At 39.2% G+C, this 22,651-nt stretch overlaps 2 protein-coding genes across 6 annotated transcripts in view; both read right to left on the bottom strand.

Moving 5' to 3' along the window:
* LOC308065322 (solute carrier organic anion transporter family member 1C1-like) overlaps positions 1 to 10,814 on the bottom strand; it is a 36,739-nt gene extending 25,925 nt beyond the window's left edge. Inside the window, exon 1 of one of the 2 annotated variants that reach the window (XM_080391149.1) lies at positions 3,153 to 10,814. Coding sequence is in view for 1 of the 2 variants with exons in the window: in XM_080391148.1 (XP_080247274.1) it covers positions 635 to 857 (223 nt within the window). In the remaining variant the exon portion in view is untranslated. Of the gene's footprint in view, positions 1 to 634; positions 1,914 to 3,152 lie in introns of those variants that run through there. The other variant, XM_080391148.1, reaches the window with a different exon arrangement.
* Positions 10,815 to 11,060: 246 nt separating this feature from the next.
* SLCO1A2 (solute carrier organic anion transporter family member 1A2) overlaps positions 11,061 to 22,651 on the bottom strand; it is a 64,600-nt gene continuing 53,009 nt past the window's right edge. For all 4 annotated transcript variants that reach the window (XM_080391138.1, XM_080391139.1, XM_080391140.1 and 1 more), the window contains 7 exons: positions 20,388 to 20,552; positions 18,470 to 18,665; positions 17,558 to 17,723; positions 16,323 to 16,507; positions 15,696 to 15,760; positions 15,034 to 15,151; positions 11,061 to 14,147 (listed from right to left, as the gene is read on the bottom strand). In XM_080391138.1, the coding sequence (XP_080247264.1) occupies positions 13,988 to 14,147; positions 15,034 to 15,151; positions 15,696 to 15,760; positions 16,323 to 16,507; positions 17,558 to 17,723; positions 18,470 to 18,665; positions 20,388 to 20,552 (1,055 nt within the window). In that variant the 3' untranslated portion in view covers positions 11,061 to 13,987. The remainder of the gene's footprint in view (positions 14,148 to 15,033; positions 15,152 to 15,695; positions 15,761 to 16,322; positions 16,508 to 17,557; positions 17,724 to 18,469; positions 18,666 to 20,387; positions 20,553 to 22,651) is intronic.

Genomic DNA, 22,651 nt, shown 5'->3' with positions numbered 1-22,651 from the left:
ATATTTTCAGGACGGGAGTTGAAATACAGAGTTCTCTAAAACAAATACATTCTTTATTGATTTGTATTTTGCTGATGATTAACTTTGTGAAACATCTGACTGTTAAATAAACAGTATTTAAATGAGTGACATGGTTTTCTTTTCACAATATTTAATGTTATGCTGCCACCCCAATAACCTACGTTAAACTTAAAAAAAGTGTTAAATTGTATAAATACTTCTCTTATGCATAATGAAACAACATTTTCCATAACAACTCTATAAAAATCTGAACTTTGGCAAACCAATGAATCATTGACATCAGTGGTATTTAAAATTAAATTAAGCAAGAAAAATAAGAAAAGACAATTTCTGACAACTTTTAAAATTAATTAATAGTAAAGAATAGGTTTTGTACAGTGGGATGTTTTATCACAGTGCTTATCCTTTAAAAAAATATCTAATTTGCAGATTTTTACCTTTGCACTTTACATAATCTCTTTCAAGTTTAGTGACACTGAGATGTACAAAAAGGCTAGTCTATCCTGCGCTAGCACCTAACAATGAAACAAACAAACAAACAAACAAAATGGAAAGAAGCAGGAAGTTAGTAGAAGTGGGAAGAGACAGCAAGAGGCAGAGAGAGAAAACTTACTTTGTGTCACTGCGGTGTCAGACTGTTTCTTTCCCTGCCCTAGGGCTTTCAGGCTTGAAGCCAGTGCAACGTCACAGCAAAAGCGCTGCCTACTCCAACAAGTGGAGCACTCCACTGCATTTTTTTCAAACCTTGGATTTCCTTCTTGTAGTGACTGCAAAACTTTCCCACAATCACCGATACAAAAGCTTTGCAAAAGACAGCAGGTTTCTTGTGTTGTCATTACTTTGGCAGCCTACCTGCCAGCACACTAGTGGTGCCAGTCTCTGCCAGCAAGAACAACTTAATTTCTTTATTCTTTTTTTTGTTTGTTTCCTGAAGTCTAAACACTAAAGTTGCTTTAAGCACCTCTCCAAAGGGGACTTCCTACAATCCACCTAACAGCCATGGAATGGCTCACTTCACGTGCAACAGCCCTGAGAGAGCAGACTCAGTTTTCCTAAGCATCTTACCTGCAGCCTCAGTAACTTGCACTTCTTGGTGCCTTTGACAAGGGTCAGCAGAGATACTAAGGAATGATTAGCTCCTCAGAGGGCATGAATTGCATATTGACATCTGTCAGTTTTTGGTACTTCTTTGGGACTTCTGTGTCACAATCCCAACACAGAAGTGCAAGTGGGCTACACCCTTGTGGAGACCTAAAAGAGAAGCGGATGGCCCCAGGAAATCACAGCCTCCCTTCAGACCCCCTGTCTATTATAAATCAGGATTATTTAACACCACAAACAGTTCCTGCAGGTGCCAGCAGGAGATGTGAGATGACACAGCTGTCCCTCCAAGCCAGCTACACACTGGCCAAAAAAAAAAGAGTGAGCGTACTACCCACAGCTAGCCCAGCTCTAGCATCCTAACAAACCACGAGTATCAGCTCCCACATGTAACAAGGCAAATACAGAGTACAAATCTGCCTAATCTGTGTCTTTTCTAGAGGAGAACACTCCAGTACAAGCAACAATTCTGGCCCAGAAGTCATTCCAGGTATTATCAACAGAATCTCAAGTAATGGGTTTTGGTCATCTGGTTGCATGTAACTGCATGCGCTTTTGCAGAAAATTGAATTACAAAATCAGATTCATTCCTAATTAAAGGAACATTCTAGTGATTTCTAATTATAGAAAAAAAAAGTTTTATCACTCCAATAACTTCAGGAGCCTTGGAAGGAAAAAGCATTGTCCCACCATCCCCTTACTTTCCAGTGGAAGATAAACTCCTGAAACGCCAACTTTGACAAAGTCTGTATGAAAAGCCTTGATAGCTTTTTCTGTATAAAAATACATATATAAATAAATATATAAAAATTAATAGATTTGCTAAAGATTAAATTAACTCAATGAACTACATGGAAATGTATTACTTAGTCATGGAAGCTAAAAGAAACAATAAGCTTGCTGAGTCCATAAATATGCAAGTTCTCACTTTCCCCTGAAGCTTGATAGTTAACTGGAGACAGTCATTTTATCTGCCATATTCACAGATATTGGCATGTTGCTTAATAGATTTTTTCAAATTTTACTGATGATTATATATTCACTGATTTATTATGGTTTCAATTTATTGATTAATTGAGATATATTTATTTATTAAGGTTTATTATTATTTGATTATTATTACTTTATTTAAAGTTTCAATTTTTCTATTTTGCCAGCAGGACTCTCTGCTGTCACCAGATACTCAGTGAGCAAGTCAAAACTCAGCTCATTTCTACTATTCAGTAAGAATATATGCAATACAGAAAAATGTCATTTGCTGTAATTATTTTAAATGCAATGTTCCTACATTAATCTTTAAATCTAACTTCTTGATTAATTGATTTAGTTTTAACAGAAGAGAAGAATGTACATAATTGAAATTCACTTTCTCTTAAAAGAATTCAGAATACAGGAAATGCAATCAAACCTATTCTTCAGATAAAATGATCCATTCTCATACTTTTATTTAGGTGAAGAAGATCTATCTTTGCCTAGTTCTTAATACCATAATTATTTTTAAAATCTTTAAAATGCTTAGATTAATTCACCAGAATATTATCAGAATAACTCATAATTTGCTTCATCTGATAATTTCAGATTTACATATACTACAGCCTGCATTTGGAGTGCTTTTAAGTATGATGATATTGCAAAGCTTGAGGAAAAACATATATGAGCATTAGCAATGGGTCCCCTATTTATCATTGCTCTCAGCTGTCAACGAGGTGGAAGAACAGAAGTCTGTTGGAAAGGTAACTGCAAGCCTTTTGTCTACCAGGAGAGGAGGCACAGTTCTCAAAATAAGACACTCAAAATAGATTTATTGAAGTGCTATTTTAAAGTCGAACACAAGGAAGTTTATCTATAGAGGGCATAGATTCTTGCAATTGTCACACACAGGTGGTAGGATCCACTTACAAGGCAGTACTGCATGGATTCGGTGCAGACACTTCCAGATGAGCCACTCAATCAGTTTCTTTTTATAGTCAGAGGAGGAAAAATAAACATTTCCAAAGGTGTAAGCTGTCTGGTCGATTTTTGATACTTACTTTAGGTATAAGATGCAATGAATCCAGATATGGCTGAGAAAGAAGGCTAGACAGCAATGTCTGCTTTTGACAATAGGAAGTCAGGAGAGATGAATCCCACCATAAACAGCTTCAGCGCTCCCATAAAAACAGTCTTCCATAGCTTTTGCAAAATAAGCACCGGTGCCTGTGAAAGCATTTGCTATCACACCTGAACGTGCAACTCAGTTGTGATAAGGCAGCTGCTAACAGATGAGAAAAAGGGCCCTTGCTGCAGAAGGGCAGTCCTAGGGAGGCAAGCCGCAGGAGCTGGATCCTGGCCAGCCCACCAGCACGCGCTGGCAGCGAGCAGCAGCAGCAGCACACATCAGTGCCTCTCCGCAAGCCATGGCGTGGGATGTTGTGTCAGCAACCAGCCTGACAACTGGCTGTACATCATCCTTGCCCACTGGGAACCTGTTCTGCAATGCCTGTGGTAACAGGGAAGCTCGAAAACAGGAGAGCAGGTCACCAACAAGGAAATGTTTGTTGTTACTGAAGTGTTGGGGCTTCCCGTGTAACCCAGCGCTGCCTGTCCACGGCAGGCTGGTAGCAGTAGGCACTCAGACGTGGGTGCAAAAGTGCCCTGCAAACGGCTCCACAAACAGCTCCAGGGGAGGGAGCTGCCTTCCAAGCCTGACTGGGTGCTCCACTGAGTAACACCACCAGCCACTGTCCCAAAGCAGGACATGGTGTCCCTGACATGATGCGCCTATTGGCTGCACATCAACGCCCTTGGTGTGTTATGAACCGCATCGAACGGGTGCAAGATACTCTGTGGCTCATAACAAGTAAGGCCATTCAGCGTGAGCGGGCGTGCATTCCCATGCTCAGCCAGCTCGTTTCTCCAGGAGTTTATTTTGTGTGGCAGTCATTTCAGAAACTGCAGAAGTTTTAGGCTTGGCCTCCTGCCATGCAGAGTAAACCAGGTGGCAGCTCCTGCTCAGGAGACTGTCCGTTCGGAGCTGCATCTTGTTCATCAGCAGAGGAAACGTTGTGCAAGGGGAACCCACTTGTCATCGCTTCCGTTGCGCTTGGTTGCACTGATTGAGCTTCACTGCCAAACAGAGCCTCAGCCCGAAGCGGCGCAATCCCAAATGCCAAGCCAGCAGCCAAAAGATCACATGGTGATGTCGTGTCAGGGCTGATGTGGTTGCAAGACTAAGGCTCGGGGAGCTCAGTCCACAAGTCGTGGGTTTCCTCAGGAGTAAGTATCAGCAGGGAGAGGAGGAATGCAAATTCTGATCAATTGTTCCCTACTAGTGCTGAAACATGGAAGGACAGGATGTGAAAGAAGGGAGGGAAACAATCCTCTGTTTCAAAAAGAAAAAAGCTTTTAGAAGCATGATTTGTACATAAGGTGTTCAGTCTTATTTCTCGACACCAATTTTTCACCTCTGGAAAAGTGCATAGAAGATTCAGGGTTGCTATGCTAAGCTATCACGCGATCTTATTTTAGTAATTCCAGCTTCTTTAGGTCCCAAAGAGAATTAATAAGTGACAAAGATACAAGTGGTAAAATCATTTCAGAGTGCTCTTCTATGAGAATTTTCTCCTGTAAAATTTAATGTGGCAACTGTTCACAGGCCTCCTGCAAAATTGGTGAAATCTAACTCTGCAGTGAGGGAATTTTCTCCCCGAGGATGGGACGCCACTGAGTACTCATATGTAAAACCTCAAATAATAATAGTAGTAGAGGAGGAGTGTTACTGATCTCTTCAAACTGTAAGACAGATATTACATGTGTGCTCATATGGGAACCAATACTACTAACCTTAGAGGAATAGACATAAAAACTTATTTCAAGTCATACCATTTCTTGGTAAGATAGGCTGCCATGTGCCTTTGAATTCAGACATAATTTGTGCTGGAATTAATTAGTCTTCTGAAAAAGCAAAGAGTATCTCAAAAAAATCAGGTTTTGTCAGTGTTAATGCATGACTTCCAGCCTGAATCTCTAACACATGCTGTATCAATGCTTTAACCTGAATAGAGGAATTGTGGTTTAGATGCGCTCTACACTTACAAATAAAACATGGGATTTGGATAGTCCAAACAAATGTACTGGGGATGCTTTCAAAGCTGTAAAGGAGAACTCTAACTACCATTGACAACCTTCAGAAGAGGGGTGCCAGCCTGCAATGTATGCCATTGGAAGTCACCTTTTATCAGTCTCTTGTGTGCAAGTTGTATTAAACATGAACCTAATAAACTGATGGGGAAATTTGGCTTCTAAAAATCACAGTCCTTTTCTGCCACAGAAAGTTTGCATTAAAAGAAAGTAAACAAGCAACTCCACAGTGGAATGCAACCAAAAAGAAGTCCTTTTCAAATATGTTAGTGTTGATGTATTTCTCAGGCCAAGATCTCTGCTGACCTCTCAGCTCCAGCTCAGAGTGGGCGCTACCCACTGCCTGTGCCAGCTCTGTGGGAGTGCAAAATGCACCTGAGCCAGAGGGCAAGGAGGAGCAAGGCTCCACGCTCCAGGGAGCAGGATCACAAAGTGTCGTCGTGCCTTCATGAGCACCAGTGGAGAGAAACCCTCCACTTGTAAATAGTTAACCCTAGGCACTTCCAGTAACATGCCCTGCACAAGGAGTGCATTTTCAATCTCATCTCCCCTTGGCTGATGCTTTTAGGTAAAAAGCACAGGAGTAAATCTCTGCTGGCAAAACCAGTGCAAACCCCTGGATTCCAGTAAATTTGACCAAAGTCATAGGGAGAACTCTTGTGAGCATCTTGCACTGCTTTTGCCTATCAAAGTGGGTAGTGTTCAGGTATAGGTAGCTCATACATTCAAAAGTATGAAAATAACTTACAGTATGGCTAAGTAATTCTCAAATAGTTTTCACTCTGTCCTTGGTGGGAAATGTAGGAAGAACATCTCAATACCAGTTTGTACATTGGGATGCTATAAACCTACCTTCGCTTTTCTTAAATATGAAGAAAATTTAAAGTACTTTTGTATGCAAGTCTATTATTATTTTGCAACTTACAGGGTTTTTTACTATTAAATGATGTTTTTGAAGTCATTGAAGAAAACTTTAAAACTTTGTGCTTTCATTTAAAAAGTGTTAGGTGAAGGAAGCTTCAAGGTAAACATTTCCTAATTTCTACCCAGATAAATACTTATCCTTGCAGTTCCAAGGAAGGCTTCTTTTCTCACAGCTACTTTTTCAAATTATATTGTATGTAGAGTTTTGGGTTTTAATGAAATGATGCATTAAGGATTTTTTAAGCATTAGTTGCAGTAATCGGTTTTGAGGGAACTGTTTTTTTACATGAGGAGCAGCTAAAGCAAACATACTGTGAACTATCACTAAAACTATTGTGCAGCATAATCTCAGGCAAACACCCAATGGGAATTTCTTTTTTCTACTAGGGAATGTAAAGATATCTTCCTCTACAATCTGTAGTTAGCGTAAGTGATACAGCTGGAAACATTATAAAGGCTATACTCACTGTTTTGGTGTTCCACTCCAGGCAGCAGCATGGTGACCCATGGTGGGGGTTTTTGGTTTTGGGGTGGTTTTTTTTGTATTTGGCTTTAGAGGTTCTAAAAAGTAAAAATAGGAGTCCTGAAACAAGTTTCTGACATTCAGCTACACAGGGCTGATGACAACACTGTTTACAAAAAACGGTTCTTTGCTTTTTTGTTTTGTAAATGGCACAAATTACAGAAAAATCTCAAAGGTAAAAGAAATTCACACAGTATCAAAACATAGGAAGGCCTTGATTAAAGCAATACTGGAATACCTTTCTAAAGGCAGTAAAGCACTATTCCAGTCGTGAACCAGTTTTCAGAACAAAAGGATGTCATTAGACGAGCATCACACAAATTTCCTGTGATCTTGGGATAAATCATAAGGTGCTCAGTACATATGGAAAGTACAGGCTTAGTTTAGGGAGCTTGCCACAAGTAAATATCTGAAGAATGTAAAAACATTAACACAACAGGGTGTCTGTGACACACTGGGAAAAGTTCCAAGATAGTAAAATTAACAGAGTATAAAACAATCTCCAGAGAAGTAATGGAAGCCATGCCATCTATATTTTAAAATTAGGCTTGACAAACATTAATAAATACGTGGCAAGAAATATTTTTTATTGGTAGAGAATATAATTTATTTACTGTACTCAATTTATAAACTCGGAAGTGCTAAACCAGCTCAATTAGAACTCAAATTAGAGGCCTAGGACACTATATTGTTCCCATCTGTTCATTGCCATCACTGCCTACATCCTCCAGCATGAGCCCTTTATATAAACAGGCAGCAGTTTAAATCCCCTTTGGCAGCCCGGGGGTTCCCATATGCAGCTTGTGCAACCATTACACCCCAGCCAGATGCACCAGCCACTCCTCCTGCTGCTGTGGTAGCGATGCCAGGGACATCAGCCGCAGCACCCTCTGCTTGCTGCCCTCTCTTTCTAGTTACCGAAACTCTTGGGAAGTACTTTTATTTCTCAAGCAAAGCTTAGGTCACACTGGGCTATGGAGGATCCCACTGGTGCTGCAAATCTGAGAGGACTGAGGCCAACTCATCTCACTGAAGGACACACCAGCTGGTGGAACCTCTAGCGCAGGACAGAGGTAGATACTTAGTTATAAAATCAAAAGCAAAAAGAAAAAGTTTGCCAAGCACATTATTATAATTTACATGATTGTCTAGGCTGATGTACCATTTATTTCCATAGAGTTGTCTGAATTATGGGATTATTCCAGCACACATTGCACTTGCTAATTATTATGCCCAGATATTAATCCTTGGCTGCTGCCTAAGCACCTAAAGCCTGATTCCCGGAGCAACTTGTATCTTCTGCCTTTCACCTATTGCACATAAACACTGAGTAAGGATTACTGTGCATCCTGGAGTTATCTGGACCCTTTCCCATGCAAACACAAGCTAAACAGACCTTCTTGACACCTCTTCTGCCTGCTTAAGTTTTAAAGTAAAGGAATATCCAGACTAACCTTAATCTTGGTGCACTTTTTTACTGTCACTTTATTTAAAGATGATATAGTTTAGTGAGTTTGTGATAATAAACATGCAAATGAACATTGGCTGCTCGGCTGTCACTTTTGGGGATTCAGGCCTTTAAATTTCACAGTGTAATTCCATATTAGTCATCTTTGCATCACGAAGGCTAACTGGACGGCAGCCCTGTATAGACTCCTCTTTATTATACACACTGTGAAAACACACATCAAAAAAAGGGGGTGGGGGGAGAAGGCACCAATTATACCAGTTGTGCTGGATGATTGCAGTGGTTCACCTCAGTATTAAAGCCACCTAAATATAAGGCAGACGGGTTTGTGTGTGATATGGGTTTTGGGGGGATTTATCAGCCCATAGTACTGAAGCAAAACATCTCTCCCACACCTACCAGACTCTTCAGCTTTCCAGGTATTTACTGAAGCTGTAATTCTTTCTTCAACAATACCAGTGTCTGCTGCCATGGAGGAATATAGTATCAAGTTCACAATGGTCATACAGAAATAAGATTTGAAGAAATCTAAGTTCTTCTTTAAGTACCACTGCCTTTGATAATTAATACAGGAAAAAACAGAAGTGGACCTTAAGGTCTTTGGTTGTGAGGAAAGCTCATAACTGTATCCAGCCTCTGCTGCTCAGGCCTTAGCTGACCTGAAAACATAGCAAGATAAATTAACAGAGAAAGTTGGAAACAATGAATAGCTTTGTTTGGTCTATTTGAAATTAAAAATAACTTCTCTAGCACCCCGGATAGGATTTCAGAAGCCAGGCTTCTACATAAAAAGAATTAAAATGAAAAGGGAAGTCCCTTAGTAGATTGTTAAATTGTAATGCCTGAAAAATGAATGAGTGTACGAACAAGTTGTCTATGTGTCTGCATGCTTGCATATATACACCTTTGATAGGAATACTCCTGCAAACTCCTGGTCACAAGTGGAAGTAATTCAAGAAGCAGCAGTGGCAGCAATGTTGCAAATGCTGCTATCCTGTTACTTAGATTCACCAGCAGGAACGTTCAGAGTTAAAATGCAGTATGAAGTAGAAAACTACAGGAAAAAAAAAAAAAAAGGCTCATGCCCTCTTGGAAGTTTTCTGCAGAAACTTAGGACTTGTTTTATATATGACCCTGTCATTATACCACAGTTTTCTTTACATTGGTTTACTACCTACAGAAGAAAGAAAAATCACTGCATGCCAGACAGCCTGTAGCTGCTGCACTCTGGCCTTCCAGAGGCCTGCCGTGAAACAATAGTAACAGCAAAGGTACACCATGAACTGGACCACTCTGTGTTTCATTAATCTGAAATGAGAAGTTTGTGGTTTTTCAAAGCCAGTTTTGGAACCATTTACACGATAACATTATGAAGCCAGGCAGCCTTTACACAAACACAAGGGGGTCAAGGCCTTAAATTTTAAAATGCATAACCTTTGTAATGCACTTTTTCTTTTACAACAGCGTTTCCCACCTGTAATGGGCTTTCTACACCCCAAGTGAGGACCTTCCTCTTACACAGCCCAGGCTACAAGGATTCGGCAAACTGCCACCTATGGTCATGTGCATGTCTGCCCTGAACAAACAGTGTTTGTATCCCTTAAGCACCTCTGCTGGAAATTAACAGGCGTATATCACACTGTTGTCATGGAGTTACAGAACGGTCTTTCCTGGAAGAGACGTTAGGCATTGCGGTACTTAAGATTTCACCTTCTAAAGGGATATGCTACTTTTTTTCCTGTGATTTAAGTCTCCTGAGACTAGAAATCTATGCCCTTGACTCCGTGAACAAAGCAAAAGAGGGGCAATTACCTCGTAATTTTCCACATTCTCAGTGCAAGTCCTAAACAATGAATGTTCAAAATCCCAACCAGCATAACTGGGAACACTTTATGCCTTATTAAGAAAGGAAAGGACTTACAACAATTCTAACTAACAAGCAGCAGTAGCCAAGAGCTTGGTGCTGGATATATCCAGTTTTTATCACATGACCACACTTACATAAGCTAAAAGGTGATTTGGCTTTTTTGCATGCCAAATCCCATCCCAGGTATGCTCAGGGTGTTCCTCTTTCCACATCCACAGGCTGAATTAGCTCCTACTCCTATGAGGCCTGCTTGAATGAGAAGAGTCTGCAGGGAAGAGTTACCTGCTAACTCAGCTTGAGATAGAAACAGAAACAGGCTACTGTTCACTTTAGATGAAGTTACTGGAAAAGAAAGTAAACTTGAACTGCCAAGAATACTTGTCCAGAATTACAATGCTCATGTACTCAGAAGTTATACATGTTAACATATGTTTGTATCACAAACACCAAGCCAGCATTCATATCATAAATCAGTCATGCCAGCAGCCAAATTATTGTGTAATGATGCAGCTTTGGTCACCACACCTCCTTTACGTCCACTAATTGCCAGCTAACAATTTTTACTCCCAAGTGAGAGATTTCCTCTCCAAAAAAGAAATCATAAATTGAACAATATGCATAATCAGAAATTTTCAATTGTGTGTCAAGAGTAGGTTTCAATTCTTATAAGTTAGAAGTAGCAGGGAGGCAATGAAATTCATAGCAGACATCAAATTTTTTAGGTTACATATAGAACTGTTAATAATGACTTGTAAAATACTGAGAGATTTGGCAATAAAGTAGCTGATGAAATTAAGTATTAAGTACAAAAAGCTAGATAAATACATGTGTGCATAGTTTGTGTACCATTGCCTTTAAAAATATCTCCAAGATGGTTGCACTGTTCCCATTCCCAGAAAAACATCAAGTGTTTGTTTCTTAGCATCTGGCAGCATCCATATCCAGGCACCAGCGGCTAGCCTTACACTTGGTAGGTTTAAGGATCAAAATTCAACTCATGAGCACCCTTTAAATTTCATATTTTATGTTATGTTAAAACTTCAGTGACAAATAAACGTTGTTGATTGTACAGTGAAAGCCATCTGCTTGGTGCTCAGGTACTCAGAAAACAAACCTACCACCCATTTTTATTAACTTGATATTGGACTCAATCAATGCAAATATTCATATGCTACTGCTTTATAAAAAACTTTACACCTACTGTTACTTCAATTGTCATTATTCCCTTCTGTGGTTTGGGCTACCCACAGTGCTGATGCGAGTCTCACTGCTTGAAATGTCAAGACTGGGTTCAGCCCAAACCTTCATGCACAGTGAATATCATCTGTAACCCACAGCAAGCTGCCTCTGTTCAAATGAGTGTCACAGCAGTCAGTTTGGAGCTCAGTCTTGAAATGTCCAACACCACCTACTTAAACAGTAAATGTCAATAAAGCCACTCATTTTTAAGTTAAGCACATGCTTAAACGCTTTGTGGAATCAAGGTCAGCGTGCTCAAAACTTGGAAGGACCAAGTCTAAAGTTTGGGTTTACATTTGAAGGAATAGCTCCAAGAGTATTTTTCTAACCTCCCAACCTAATCCTAGGAATGTCTGTTGTACCAGACATGGCATATCATAAAGGCTTTATGATGATTACTTTGGAATGACTTGCACACTCTGTTCCCTGGTTTCACTCCGGGGAAGTAATGTTCCCACCACAGGCTTATGCCAAGAAGCCTCTCCACATGCCAACACCCAGCCAGCTCTCCCGGCAGCAGCATCTCAGTTGATGAACAGTCTGAGTAGCAGGCTAATGGCTTCAAAGTGTTCGGTGAAGGTGGCCTGTTTCACTGCTACATTCTCAAGCAGATGAACTGAAACAATTAAAAAGAAATTTAATGTATCTAATAAAACACTAAATTTAAAACTTGGAAACTTTCCCATCTGCTTCCTTTATTTCAAACCATGGTGAGTTAACTAGGCCTGACTTTCTATCAGTGTTTCATTTAAATGGTACATATTTGCCTACCTAACAAAGCCCTTTTGTTTCCTACAGCTGTGAAACTTCAGTGCACAGTAACTTTTCATGTTTCCCAGGTTACCTTGGCACCAAACTGTGACTAAATGCCTGCAAAAGATTTTTAACTCTAGCATTGGAGGAATATAATATCCACAAGGAAGAATGATGGCTTTCAGTGAGTGTCCATGGTAGCAAGAACAATGCTGAAAATCAGCAGTGCTTCAAATGTTCACGAAGCTTCTGGAAGACCCTGTGGCTTATTAAAGAGCTGCGCTCTCTGCTCTGCTCTGTTACAGGCTGCGTCACGTTTGTATTTTCTTCTCTTCCCCTTCCTCACATTATACCTGTTTAGCTCTGTCATCCAATGCAAAGACACAAAGGGGCTGTGACAAATCTTTTCAAAACAATTAATTGTAAGGTTTCTGTATTTGAAGAAACTTTAAATTCTGGAGCTGATTTCCTGCTCTGTGAGAAGAAATGGATCTTCTGTCATTGATTCCAGGAGGACAGGAAGCAATTCAAAGCACATACTCATATGGTATATGTTGAGCTTATTAACACCATAAGACACCTTAAAGTAGAACAGAATATAATTTAACTAATATAAGTACTTTGGAGCAATATCCTTCCCATTTTTTGATGGCTGTAGAAGGTCTCAGGTGCATAAAATGAAAGTAAGTCTGTGTCATATAGATTCCACGGGTAGGAAACAGTTGCAAGTAGTGGAGCATATGGTCTATCGTAAAGTTCTAGAAGCTTCCTCCATGCCTTATGCAGAAGGATGTAATAATCAGAAGGGCAGGATTTGGGGGTTTTTTCTTTTCAACAGCTGTAACAAAAGGGCTTAGTAAGTTATTGCACGGTCACCGGCAGACAGACCTAAGGGTCCTCTGCACTGGGACCAAATATGAGGCAGTTTCAAATTAGATGCTAAACATGGATGCACCGAAGCAAAGATATACCCCATGTGACATACATCTCAGCAGGGTTTTGTGTATGATTTTTTTCCCTGAGATATTCAGGGTCTTTTCCTGAGATGTTTAAGGCATCCCAGGACAAGGGCTCACTGTCAGTGAACCCTAAATGGATACTATATTTGTTATAGCATCACATCTGAGGGAAATAAAAATTGGACAACAGGAAGAGCACATGGATGACTACTATCATGTACCATTCAAAGAATAATTTGACAAGACATGAGAAGGTATAGAATTTAGCAGACAGCAATATGATGGGCAAAACTAACAAGTATCAATCTACCATGCTTAATGAGTAAGTTATTCCCCTGTAGAGTGAATGCAACTGAAGTAACAAGTCCTGAGAATTTTTCCTTGTCGATTCTCTATGCAAACCTTAAAATATCACCATAACACAGTATTTTTAATTTTTCTCTTTTTTTTTTTTTTATTTCTTATTGTTACCACAGCACCCAGACTATGTCATAAACCAGGTTCTCAATATATTGACCACCTACACTACGCAGAACAAACAGCTCCCACCTGAAATGACTAACATTGTAATTAAATAAATGTATGGAAAACTCAGGCCCAAAGAAGCTACAAATCCTGTCTACAGTCAATGAGAAAGGCTCTGGCAGAAGCTGTTGGAGAATTCCAGGATCAAAGCTGGAATCACTGGAGTCAGCTGCAAAACTGTCACTACCTTCAGTGAAACCAGGGCTGAAAACATACATTTCTGCTTTATAGCCCTTTGCTCAGACAACTCAAACCTGGTATTTCATAAGTTTTCTTATTTCTACTCCTTTTTCTTCTGCACCAAACACGTTTGTCCTGTACCTTCTGTTCATGAACGGATACTTTTATAATATAATTAGGATACAACTATGCATAATTTTATTAATCTCTGTCCAGGTGTTCACTAGTTAAAGTATGAAATCTTTCACAAGGATATATCCAGAATTTATACTGCAAGGCTTTTTCATAATATGTCCTGCTTTGAAATGTTATTTCAATGCTTCTTGTTCTTTATCCTGCATTTCTACTGGTGCATTTAATAAGATTTGGCTTTCAGACTTAAGTTTCTTCTTTAAAATAAGGAGAATTAGTGCACTTGGGATATAGGACACTCCACGTAATACTGCTGGCAGGCCAAGATAGAGCCACCTGAAATAAAGAATGAGCTTCATTAAACATATGCATTTTTGAAAAAAATAGCAAAACTATTCAGCATACGTTGTTTTGCAACAATTGCCCGGCCACTCTAAAGCTTGTGCCCTGATCCTTTTGGATCTCACAGAAGATGAATCAATATGAGAACAGAGAAGATGTCAGTGTCAGCGAAATGGCTATTTACATCACCCAATTTTTGGTAACTCATTTAGCTAGCAAAGTCAGCCAGCTGGTACCCTTATGGCTTTCTCCAAGGAGAAAAGAGAGAGCCCTGAAAAGGGCAGCTCAGGCCACCTGAGTAACACTTCCAGGTGTACCTGAGCTAGCCTTCTTCCAAATCAACCTTAACACAGTATTAAAAGGAATCAGCCTGAGGCCATTAGTTCAACAAGACTCTCATCAAAATTCCCACAAGCGTTCCTTGAAGGACTACAAAGGCATGAAGTGTAGAATCCTGGGCCAGTTTCCAACTTGGGTAACTATATCCTCTCTATAAATGTCTCCTCTATTTTAGTTCAAGTACTATTTCAATCATTTTCTGTTCAAAGACATTGCATAGTCAGCCATTAAATATTTTTCCCACAAGGGCTTACTGCTTTAATTTTTTTATCAGAATTCAGTGCTTTAGGGTCTGTTCTTATGAAAGGCCATTAGTGAATGTAATTAGGGCACCAGAACATTTCTGTTCAAAGGGTGTTCCAATGTCTGCGACAAAGGTTGTATTTGACAATTAAAGCCAATGCCAAAGAACACTGTTGTGTCAAACATCTAACACAGGAGCAGCTAGTCTATTAGGAAAAGATAAAGAGTGTAAAATTCTATCTCTATGCATGTAATAATACAGTAAGAAGGAAAAATGAAAATAAAGTAGAAAATATACCTGTATGTGACAATGTCATACATCCGACATGCTCCTTCTCCACCACAAGTCATACTACCCCATTTCAAGCAAGTGGTATCTATCAAAGCTCCAAAATAAATGGGAGATGGAATTCCAGCTAAAAATAATATTAGCAACATTTTTTTGAATAGCATATTTCTTCTAATTAGCAGATACACTGTAGAACCAATGTTGTTTCTCACCTACTCCATCTGTCCTGTCCTCTTTCCGCATGAACCATATTCTGTTTCTTATGTTTCTCTCTTCTTCCTTATCCAGCTACCCTCAATCAAATACTTTCTTTCCTGTTTAACAGTATATACTTGCTACAATATGGACTGTGATTCCTATTCAAAAGTCAACGTTTTCTCTCATCAGAGTGATTTATGTGTTCAATAAACATATAACAAGAGCGAAGGAATGTAAAGTGGCTTTCAGATGAGCAGCAGATGTAGTCAGCCTACTACCCAGTATAAATAAATGCAAACTGAAAGCTGTTCCAATTTTCCATGCCATCTAGATCTGTACAAAAACCCAAATTCTTCCTGATCAAAGGCGCTCCAGAGAAGTAGACTCTTGTGCCATGCCCATAGCTCTGATATGATCCTTATCTAGCTCTAGATCAGACCTATGCTTCTGAAGTGCGTTAGAGCTTTTCTTACCAAATACTCTTGAAGCTAGTCCATGGATACCCACTCCAAATGACTTTTCTTCAGGCTTTAGAGATCTGTATGATAATTAAATTGTACACCAATTAGTGGTGGTGACATTAATAAGAAATGTTTACCTCTGGGTTTTTTAATCAAACTCTTCACCACATTAAGCCCAAACCATTCTAATTAGAGCATTGGTTGAAAGAGTTCATTATCCTCATTAGGTGACGTTTATTGAAGTTCCTGAACTAGAACTGCCAAATCACAAAAGGAAAAGCTGTTGGCCTGGTATCATCCACTTGGACTGAGGCCAGCGCAAAGTGCAAGGTAGTTGTGTCATAATCAACATCACATTGATGTGATCAATACACACATGGGTATCACACACCTCTCGCTATCTCAGCGCACTGACTCAGTGGGCCTACATTAACTCAGGATACAGCTGATAGCCAGAAGCAACAACAGGCTATAAAGCTGACACGATACTTAACCTTAACACAGAGCAGAAATGACATAACAGCTTTCTGTGCTTCCTCCCTTCACAGGCAAACTAACACATTTTTAATTCCTGGGGGTGTTTAACCTCAGCATAAAAAAATACAGTAGGTTTCTTAAGATAAGGACATTTTACTGTACCTTATTAAGACCATGTACCCAGGCATGGCTGCTAAGGAAAAAATGAAGCTGCAGACTAATGACAATACTAAAAAATAATGAAGCATCTTGTCACAGTTTTCTTCTCCATCACACTGGCCCAGAATTGCAGAGACATTTTGAGATGAAAACCCTGTGGCTGCAACACAGGTGCAGTTTTCAAATACCTGTCAAAAGAGTATTTTAATCACACAGATTGTCAAAATTCACGCACTTACTGTAAAACTCGCATGGTTGGCACCTAGCCCACTCTCTCCTGCACTTGAGTATGTTACACATGTGCAGCATTGCATGGTGGCCTCTCTCCCTGTCTGCCAGGCATAGATCCAACCATCATCTGTATGTGGTGTATGTGGTTAGAGAGCAGGAGGGAGCTATGGTCCTCCTATGCAGTGGCGACTATGCTTCCTCAAGGAGGCCGTGATCAAGAGAGCCCTTATATTTCCCAGCAGAGTCTGGTTATGTAGTCCATCCAGTGCCAACAGATCTGACCCTCTTTTTCATAACCTAGTGTGTGGTCTTTCATATGCCAAAAGAGAAGCCAGAGATGTTTGATTGAGGCTGTGTTGCGCTATTCTTGCTTCTACTGAAAACACTGAGATTATTGCCAGAATGAGGGTTCTCAAATGTCAGCCAAGGTGAGCAAGGGCATCAGTGTCTGGCCCTTACTATCATCTAATACTTTTCTAAAATATTTGTGAAGTGCAGAGGCTTTCTAAAAGCTGTATGATTTTGGTTTTTATTGAGCTCATTTTTCAATTGTTTTCAATCTGATTAGAATTTATAGTTTTTTATGGAAAATACATTATTAATTAAGATAATAAACGTTCTATAATACCTGGTTACTTGCTTACATCTACAGGATAAAAGATTATTAACTCCATGCTATGGAATTTTACCTTGGCTGAAATATTCTTGGGCACTCAGGTTTCCAGCAGGCAATACCCTGACAATAATTTCTCACTCCATTTTGAGCATTTAAGATTCTTTCAATTATTAGAAGAAAAGGAGATTCCTTCATTATATTCTTTAATTTACACTGATGTTCATATTCAGTTTGGAATTTCTGTTGCCGCTCAATGGATTTGTCCAACACAATAATCACCCTATATATCCAATCAAATGTACATGTATGGATATTTCCCACCCTATATTGATATGGATGTTTCTCACCTACTATATTTCATAGTTACAGCACAATAAAAAGTATGCTTTACCACACTTTTTCCAGTTCCTCCTGAGGCTTTACACCCAGCAAGACAAGGTGATACATAAGTGATTCCATTGTTCCCACAAACAGGGTCCCATACTTTAAGTGGGCAATCACAATCCCTGTTGCAGCCAGCAAGCAGAGTATTTTCTGCATATGAAACTTGTTCTATTCTGAAATACATTTAGAAGATGAATAAATATTTCAGTAATGAAATACCTACAGTAACCTTTTGCAATTCTTAAGATTCTATTCTAGCTCAAGTGTTGATCCAGGATACAATCCTACATGTTCCTGTCCTGGAGTCATGCCTTTCTATATCTTTCTATATAAATATCATCAATTCATAGATAGGTATGCATACCCTACAGCATTTTTCTCATTCATGGCATGTATGTTCTTGCTTGTTTATAAGTGTTACATACGTACCTACATGTGCCTTTTACAGACACACAACCCTTCCCGATGATTAATAGTAGGCTTCAAATCAAGAAACTGCAGATAAAATATCCTCTGATAACTCAATAGCAATCAGATTCCAGTAAATCAACATAAGATAAAGGTAGGGGATTGTCCATTTTTATTCTGAAACTGCATTCATGTATGCCTAATTCAATTGACAACTTTTTATTTTCACCTGCAGTTACATGACTTGAATGTATAATTATATTAGAAAAATAATTAATATGGACATGCAATTGCACTAGTCTTAATGTGGATATCTTTTTAAATGCACTTTATTGTTTAAAACAGGAATAACAGAAGATAGACCTACTGTCTCATGCAAGTGAAAGGCCTTGAGAATTTAGACAATGAATCTAAAATGTTGCAAAGCTGTGGAGTCCCTGGCTGATTCTTGACAAGAAAAATCATTCCAGTGCCCTAAGACATAAGTTCTCTTGTGTTTTAAAGAACGTACCCTTCATAGGAAACTGTTAGGCCAGCAACTGGTGAAGTATCACAGACAGTCCAATAGGCAGCAAAGTAGAGAAGGTATTCCAGTAAAGATACCCAAAATGCTATGTTCGCAGCCTGATAGATATTTATCTTGAATTTCTTCATGAATAAGCCTCCAAAAAAATACCCGACGCATATAACTGGTAAGTTGTAAACACCTATTTAAACAAGTGAAACTTCCATGTTAAAATAAAGGAGACCATCAAAGCTACTTATAAAGGAAGACTGTGTTTGGTGAAGACATAGACTGTCTGTGTATACTGAATAATTAAAATACAGTCAGAAATAGGTCTCTACTGGTTCCCTTGCATACCCAAAACATCTGCCAAAGTCAACAGCAGTTGGGAACTGCTTGGAGAGTGAGCTAGAGGGTAGGACTGAAATACTGAAATGACTGATTGGAAAATTGCAATCTGGAGCTGCAGTCTAGTTCCAAGACAAAAAAAAAAAAAAATAGGCAGGTTTTCAATACAGCCTCCCTAGCTGAGAGGAACTCAACAGGAAGATAGGCTAGGTGGAACACATCTTGGTGCACCCTGGCCATCACAGAAAGGAGGAACAGACTTTCAGTTTTGATATAGGATTACTGAACATGTTCTCATGTCTCATGCTTTTGCTGTTTGGTACTTTAATGAAGCAAAGATTGACTGAAAGACATTTAGGAAGATGTGTGTTTTATACAACCATCACATGGCGTGGTTGGCTTTGCTTACAGCAATGTTGGTTCTCTAACAATACTTGACTTGGGGTCATGGGTGGACATGGATAATGTGGGGAAAAGGAAGGCTATCAAACCTGAATTTGGATCCTCTCAATGTAGCACGTATTTCAGTATAGAAAACTGCACTGCTAGGCTGTTTTTCAGACAATGTCAACACAACCCAGATAAGATGTATGATATTTATGAGTCTTTGGATACACAGCTTCAAAATGCTGGAAATAGAAGGCAATACTAATACTCATCAGGTCTGGCACATTCTGTGTGGCAGGTTTTAAAGAAAATTGTATAGTACTGTGAAAGATGAGCACTGAGTTAAGGAAGAGAACTATGGCTAGGTATATTTGAAAAGGATTCTTCTATAATGATTAAATAAATTCTAGTCTAATTAAGTCACTGCAGTTAAACAAGGGAACGCTGAGAATTTAAGACATGTTAAAACAGAATCATAGAAAAGCTCATACAGTTTCAGGATATTTGCTTTGTGCTACTACTACTCTCTGTTACCATTTCCCAATGCATGAACACCTTGTCCTCACTCTTAAAAAAACACAAGCTAATAAAGAAGAGACAAAAAAAGACAGCTCTTTGGTCAGTGCTTTCCTCCCATGGAGTTCTGCATATGGAAGAGGATCTGAGGCTTTCAGAAAGCCCAAGACCAATACCTGAGTAGTGGAGATGATGGAAACTGTTGAAAATCACTGGCAGTTTTAGCTGTGCATAGTTCAACTCAACTATGTCTTCAGATTGCTAGTGACGTCATTTTCATGAACATGAAATCTACATTCTGCTTTATAGTATACATTTTAATCAAGATAATATAAACACTGGGCCCACACTCTCTTGATGTAAATTAGCACAACCTATTTGAGGTCAGTGGTGCAAATTTCATACTGGCCGAACTTTCTGGGCCAATTCAAAACATAAGAATTAGATTATAAAATACTGCACAGAAAATTAGGAGACGCTTAGCAGGAAATGCATGATTATCTAGAAATGCTCTGTAGTGTGGAATCTCTCATTGATAAGAGCATTTGACCGTAGTATGTATATGTATACATATACACATGAACATATATATATATATTATAAAAAAAAAGAGAGGGAATTTGCATAGATGTCACTAGTTGGTAGAACAGAGCAAAGTAAAATGCAAACATACCAATTAAAAAGATGGCATCTGATGCAGATTTTCCAAACTGCTGTTCCAGATATTTGGGCATGAAAGATATCATGCCATTGAAGGCACTGAACTGTAACACAGTTATGCATATAAACAACATATAAACTGGGTTGCAAAACAGAGCCTTGAGGAAGGGGATGAAATCTGGAATGAAATAATGTAATGAGTTAGTGTGGTGCTTTATCAAAAGAATCACCCGTTACTCAGTGTGGCTGAAGGGGGAAGAGGGTAACACAAATGGTCCTTAACTGCACCAGGCTGATTCTTGTGCTTTGCCGGACACGAAAGGCCAGTGACTTGCTTAGCCCAGGCTACCCCACCGTGTCTCTTCTACACAAAGATAACCTCACACACACACACACACACACACCAATGCATGCTGCTGCTTATAAAACAAAAATCACAGTAATAACCTTATTGGAAAAGTTTCCTGAAACTTTTTAGGTGTACAATTACTGAACTTTACACCTACAGATTTGCAGCAGCAGCTATTCCTGTATCTTTCCTACTCCTTTTTCTCTCATCCCATGTCAGCAGAGCATTCACCAAAACCCCTTTCCTGCACCTGGCATGTACAAGGGGGCAGGGGTGTAAACACACCAGATGGCTGTGACAACCTGCTCACAGAAACTTGATCATGGATTTTAGTTATTGCTACTATCAGTGATGGGGCAGAAGAGGCCTGAAGATGGATGTGACCACAGTTATTCCTACTGTAATCTCAAAGTCTGGATTCACCAGTCTTCAGCCAATTAAATGTCTCAGTAATTGACACAGGTCTTTGTGTCATGCCCATTAAGTCAGGATCTGAACCATAAACAACCCCACAGTTCCTCTTTGTCTAACATTCACTATTAATTAATGTGCTGAGCTATTGTCAAGAAACTCTGCAGAAAAACATAAGCATCTGTAAAACAATGACCATACTTCCCTAAAGTGGTCACCACTTAGGACAGTTACATATCTCTCAGAGGTAGGCAAGTATCTTACTAGAAAAGGATCTGTATGCAAGTCTTGCAAAACTGAGTCAAATATCTGAAACACTATAAATAGGCTGTATTATTTTAATTATATCATATATATTTATATATATGTCCGTTTATAATCAGAGCTTTCTGAGGAAGAGATTTCTTTTGACTATAAATACTTCAATTTTTAACTTGAAATCCTTGGCAATTAAAAAGCTGTCTGAACACGTCCTGGTCAATAGGCTGTAAGTGTCCCTGCTTGAGCAAGGGGTTGGACCAGGTGACCTTCAGAGGTCCATTCCAACTTCAACCATTCTGTGAAATGAGAAGACTGTTAGTTCAGGATATTCAGGGACAGTGGACATTCACACCAACACAAGGAGGGGATGATGAAGAAAACGTAAGCTCTGAAGAGCCTCTGGAGTACTAGGACCCACAGCCTGAGCTAGAAACCTTTCCTCACCAGACCAGTACTTTATTCATGGATTCATTTAAGGCTACATGACAGCAAAGAAAGATGCCATGTTTATCAATGTTGCAATATCAGCCGGGATCTGAGTACTCGCTCTCAGTATAGTGAATTTGCAGGACTCATCTTGAAACACCACGGAAAGCTAGCTGGCACTTGGCATTTTCTGAAAATGAAGGTCCTGTCAGGGGGCCCTGAACTGGGTATACAGAATCATGAGACTACTCTGAAGATCATAGCCTTTGACATATTTTATTCACTTACTTTTCCAACTAGCAAAAAAAAATGGGGGGAAAAAATAGCTTCCTAAAGATATATAGATCTGAAAGACCACAGATGTGAAAGTTGCCAATGGTAACATGAATAAATGTAGGTCAAATAGATCCTTGTTCAACAGCCATGAAATGTTTATGAGACACTTAAGCGCCTGTCAATTCCCATTCATGGCTTTAAGTTGGACTTCAGAAATGCACAACACTTATGCTGGTTTTCTGTTTTCTTCACAATGAATGTGGACTACAAGCAACTAATATCTGCAATAACAACAGCACACTGATTGTAATATTCTTAACCAGATTTCAGTGTATTAATCCCCTATGTGGAAGAAAAGATCCAGATCTACATACACCTAAAATGCAGGAGTGAGGAAGAAGTGAATTCAGATCCTGGATCTATGAAACTAGCTTTCTTCCTAATTTCTAAGAAGCCATTCTAAGTCACTATGCAAATCCTCTATACTTCAGAGAGACGAAAAACAGAGTATGCATTTCATACCTTGGACCCATCTTTACTTACAAAAATACACA

This window comes from Falco punctatus (genome assembly GCF_963210335.1).
Source record: "Falco punctatus genome assembly, chromosome: 6".
Taxonomy (NCBI): domain Eukaryota; kingdom Metazoa; phylum Chordata; class Aves; order Falconiformes; family Falconidae; genus Falco; species Falco punctatus.
Note: the sequence above shows the minus strand (reverse complement) of the source record. Positions and strands in the feature narration are given on the sequence as shown.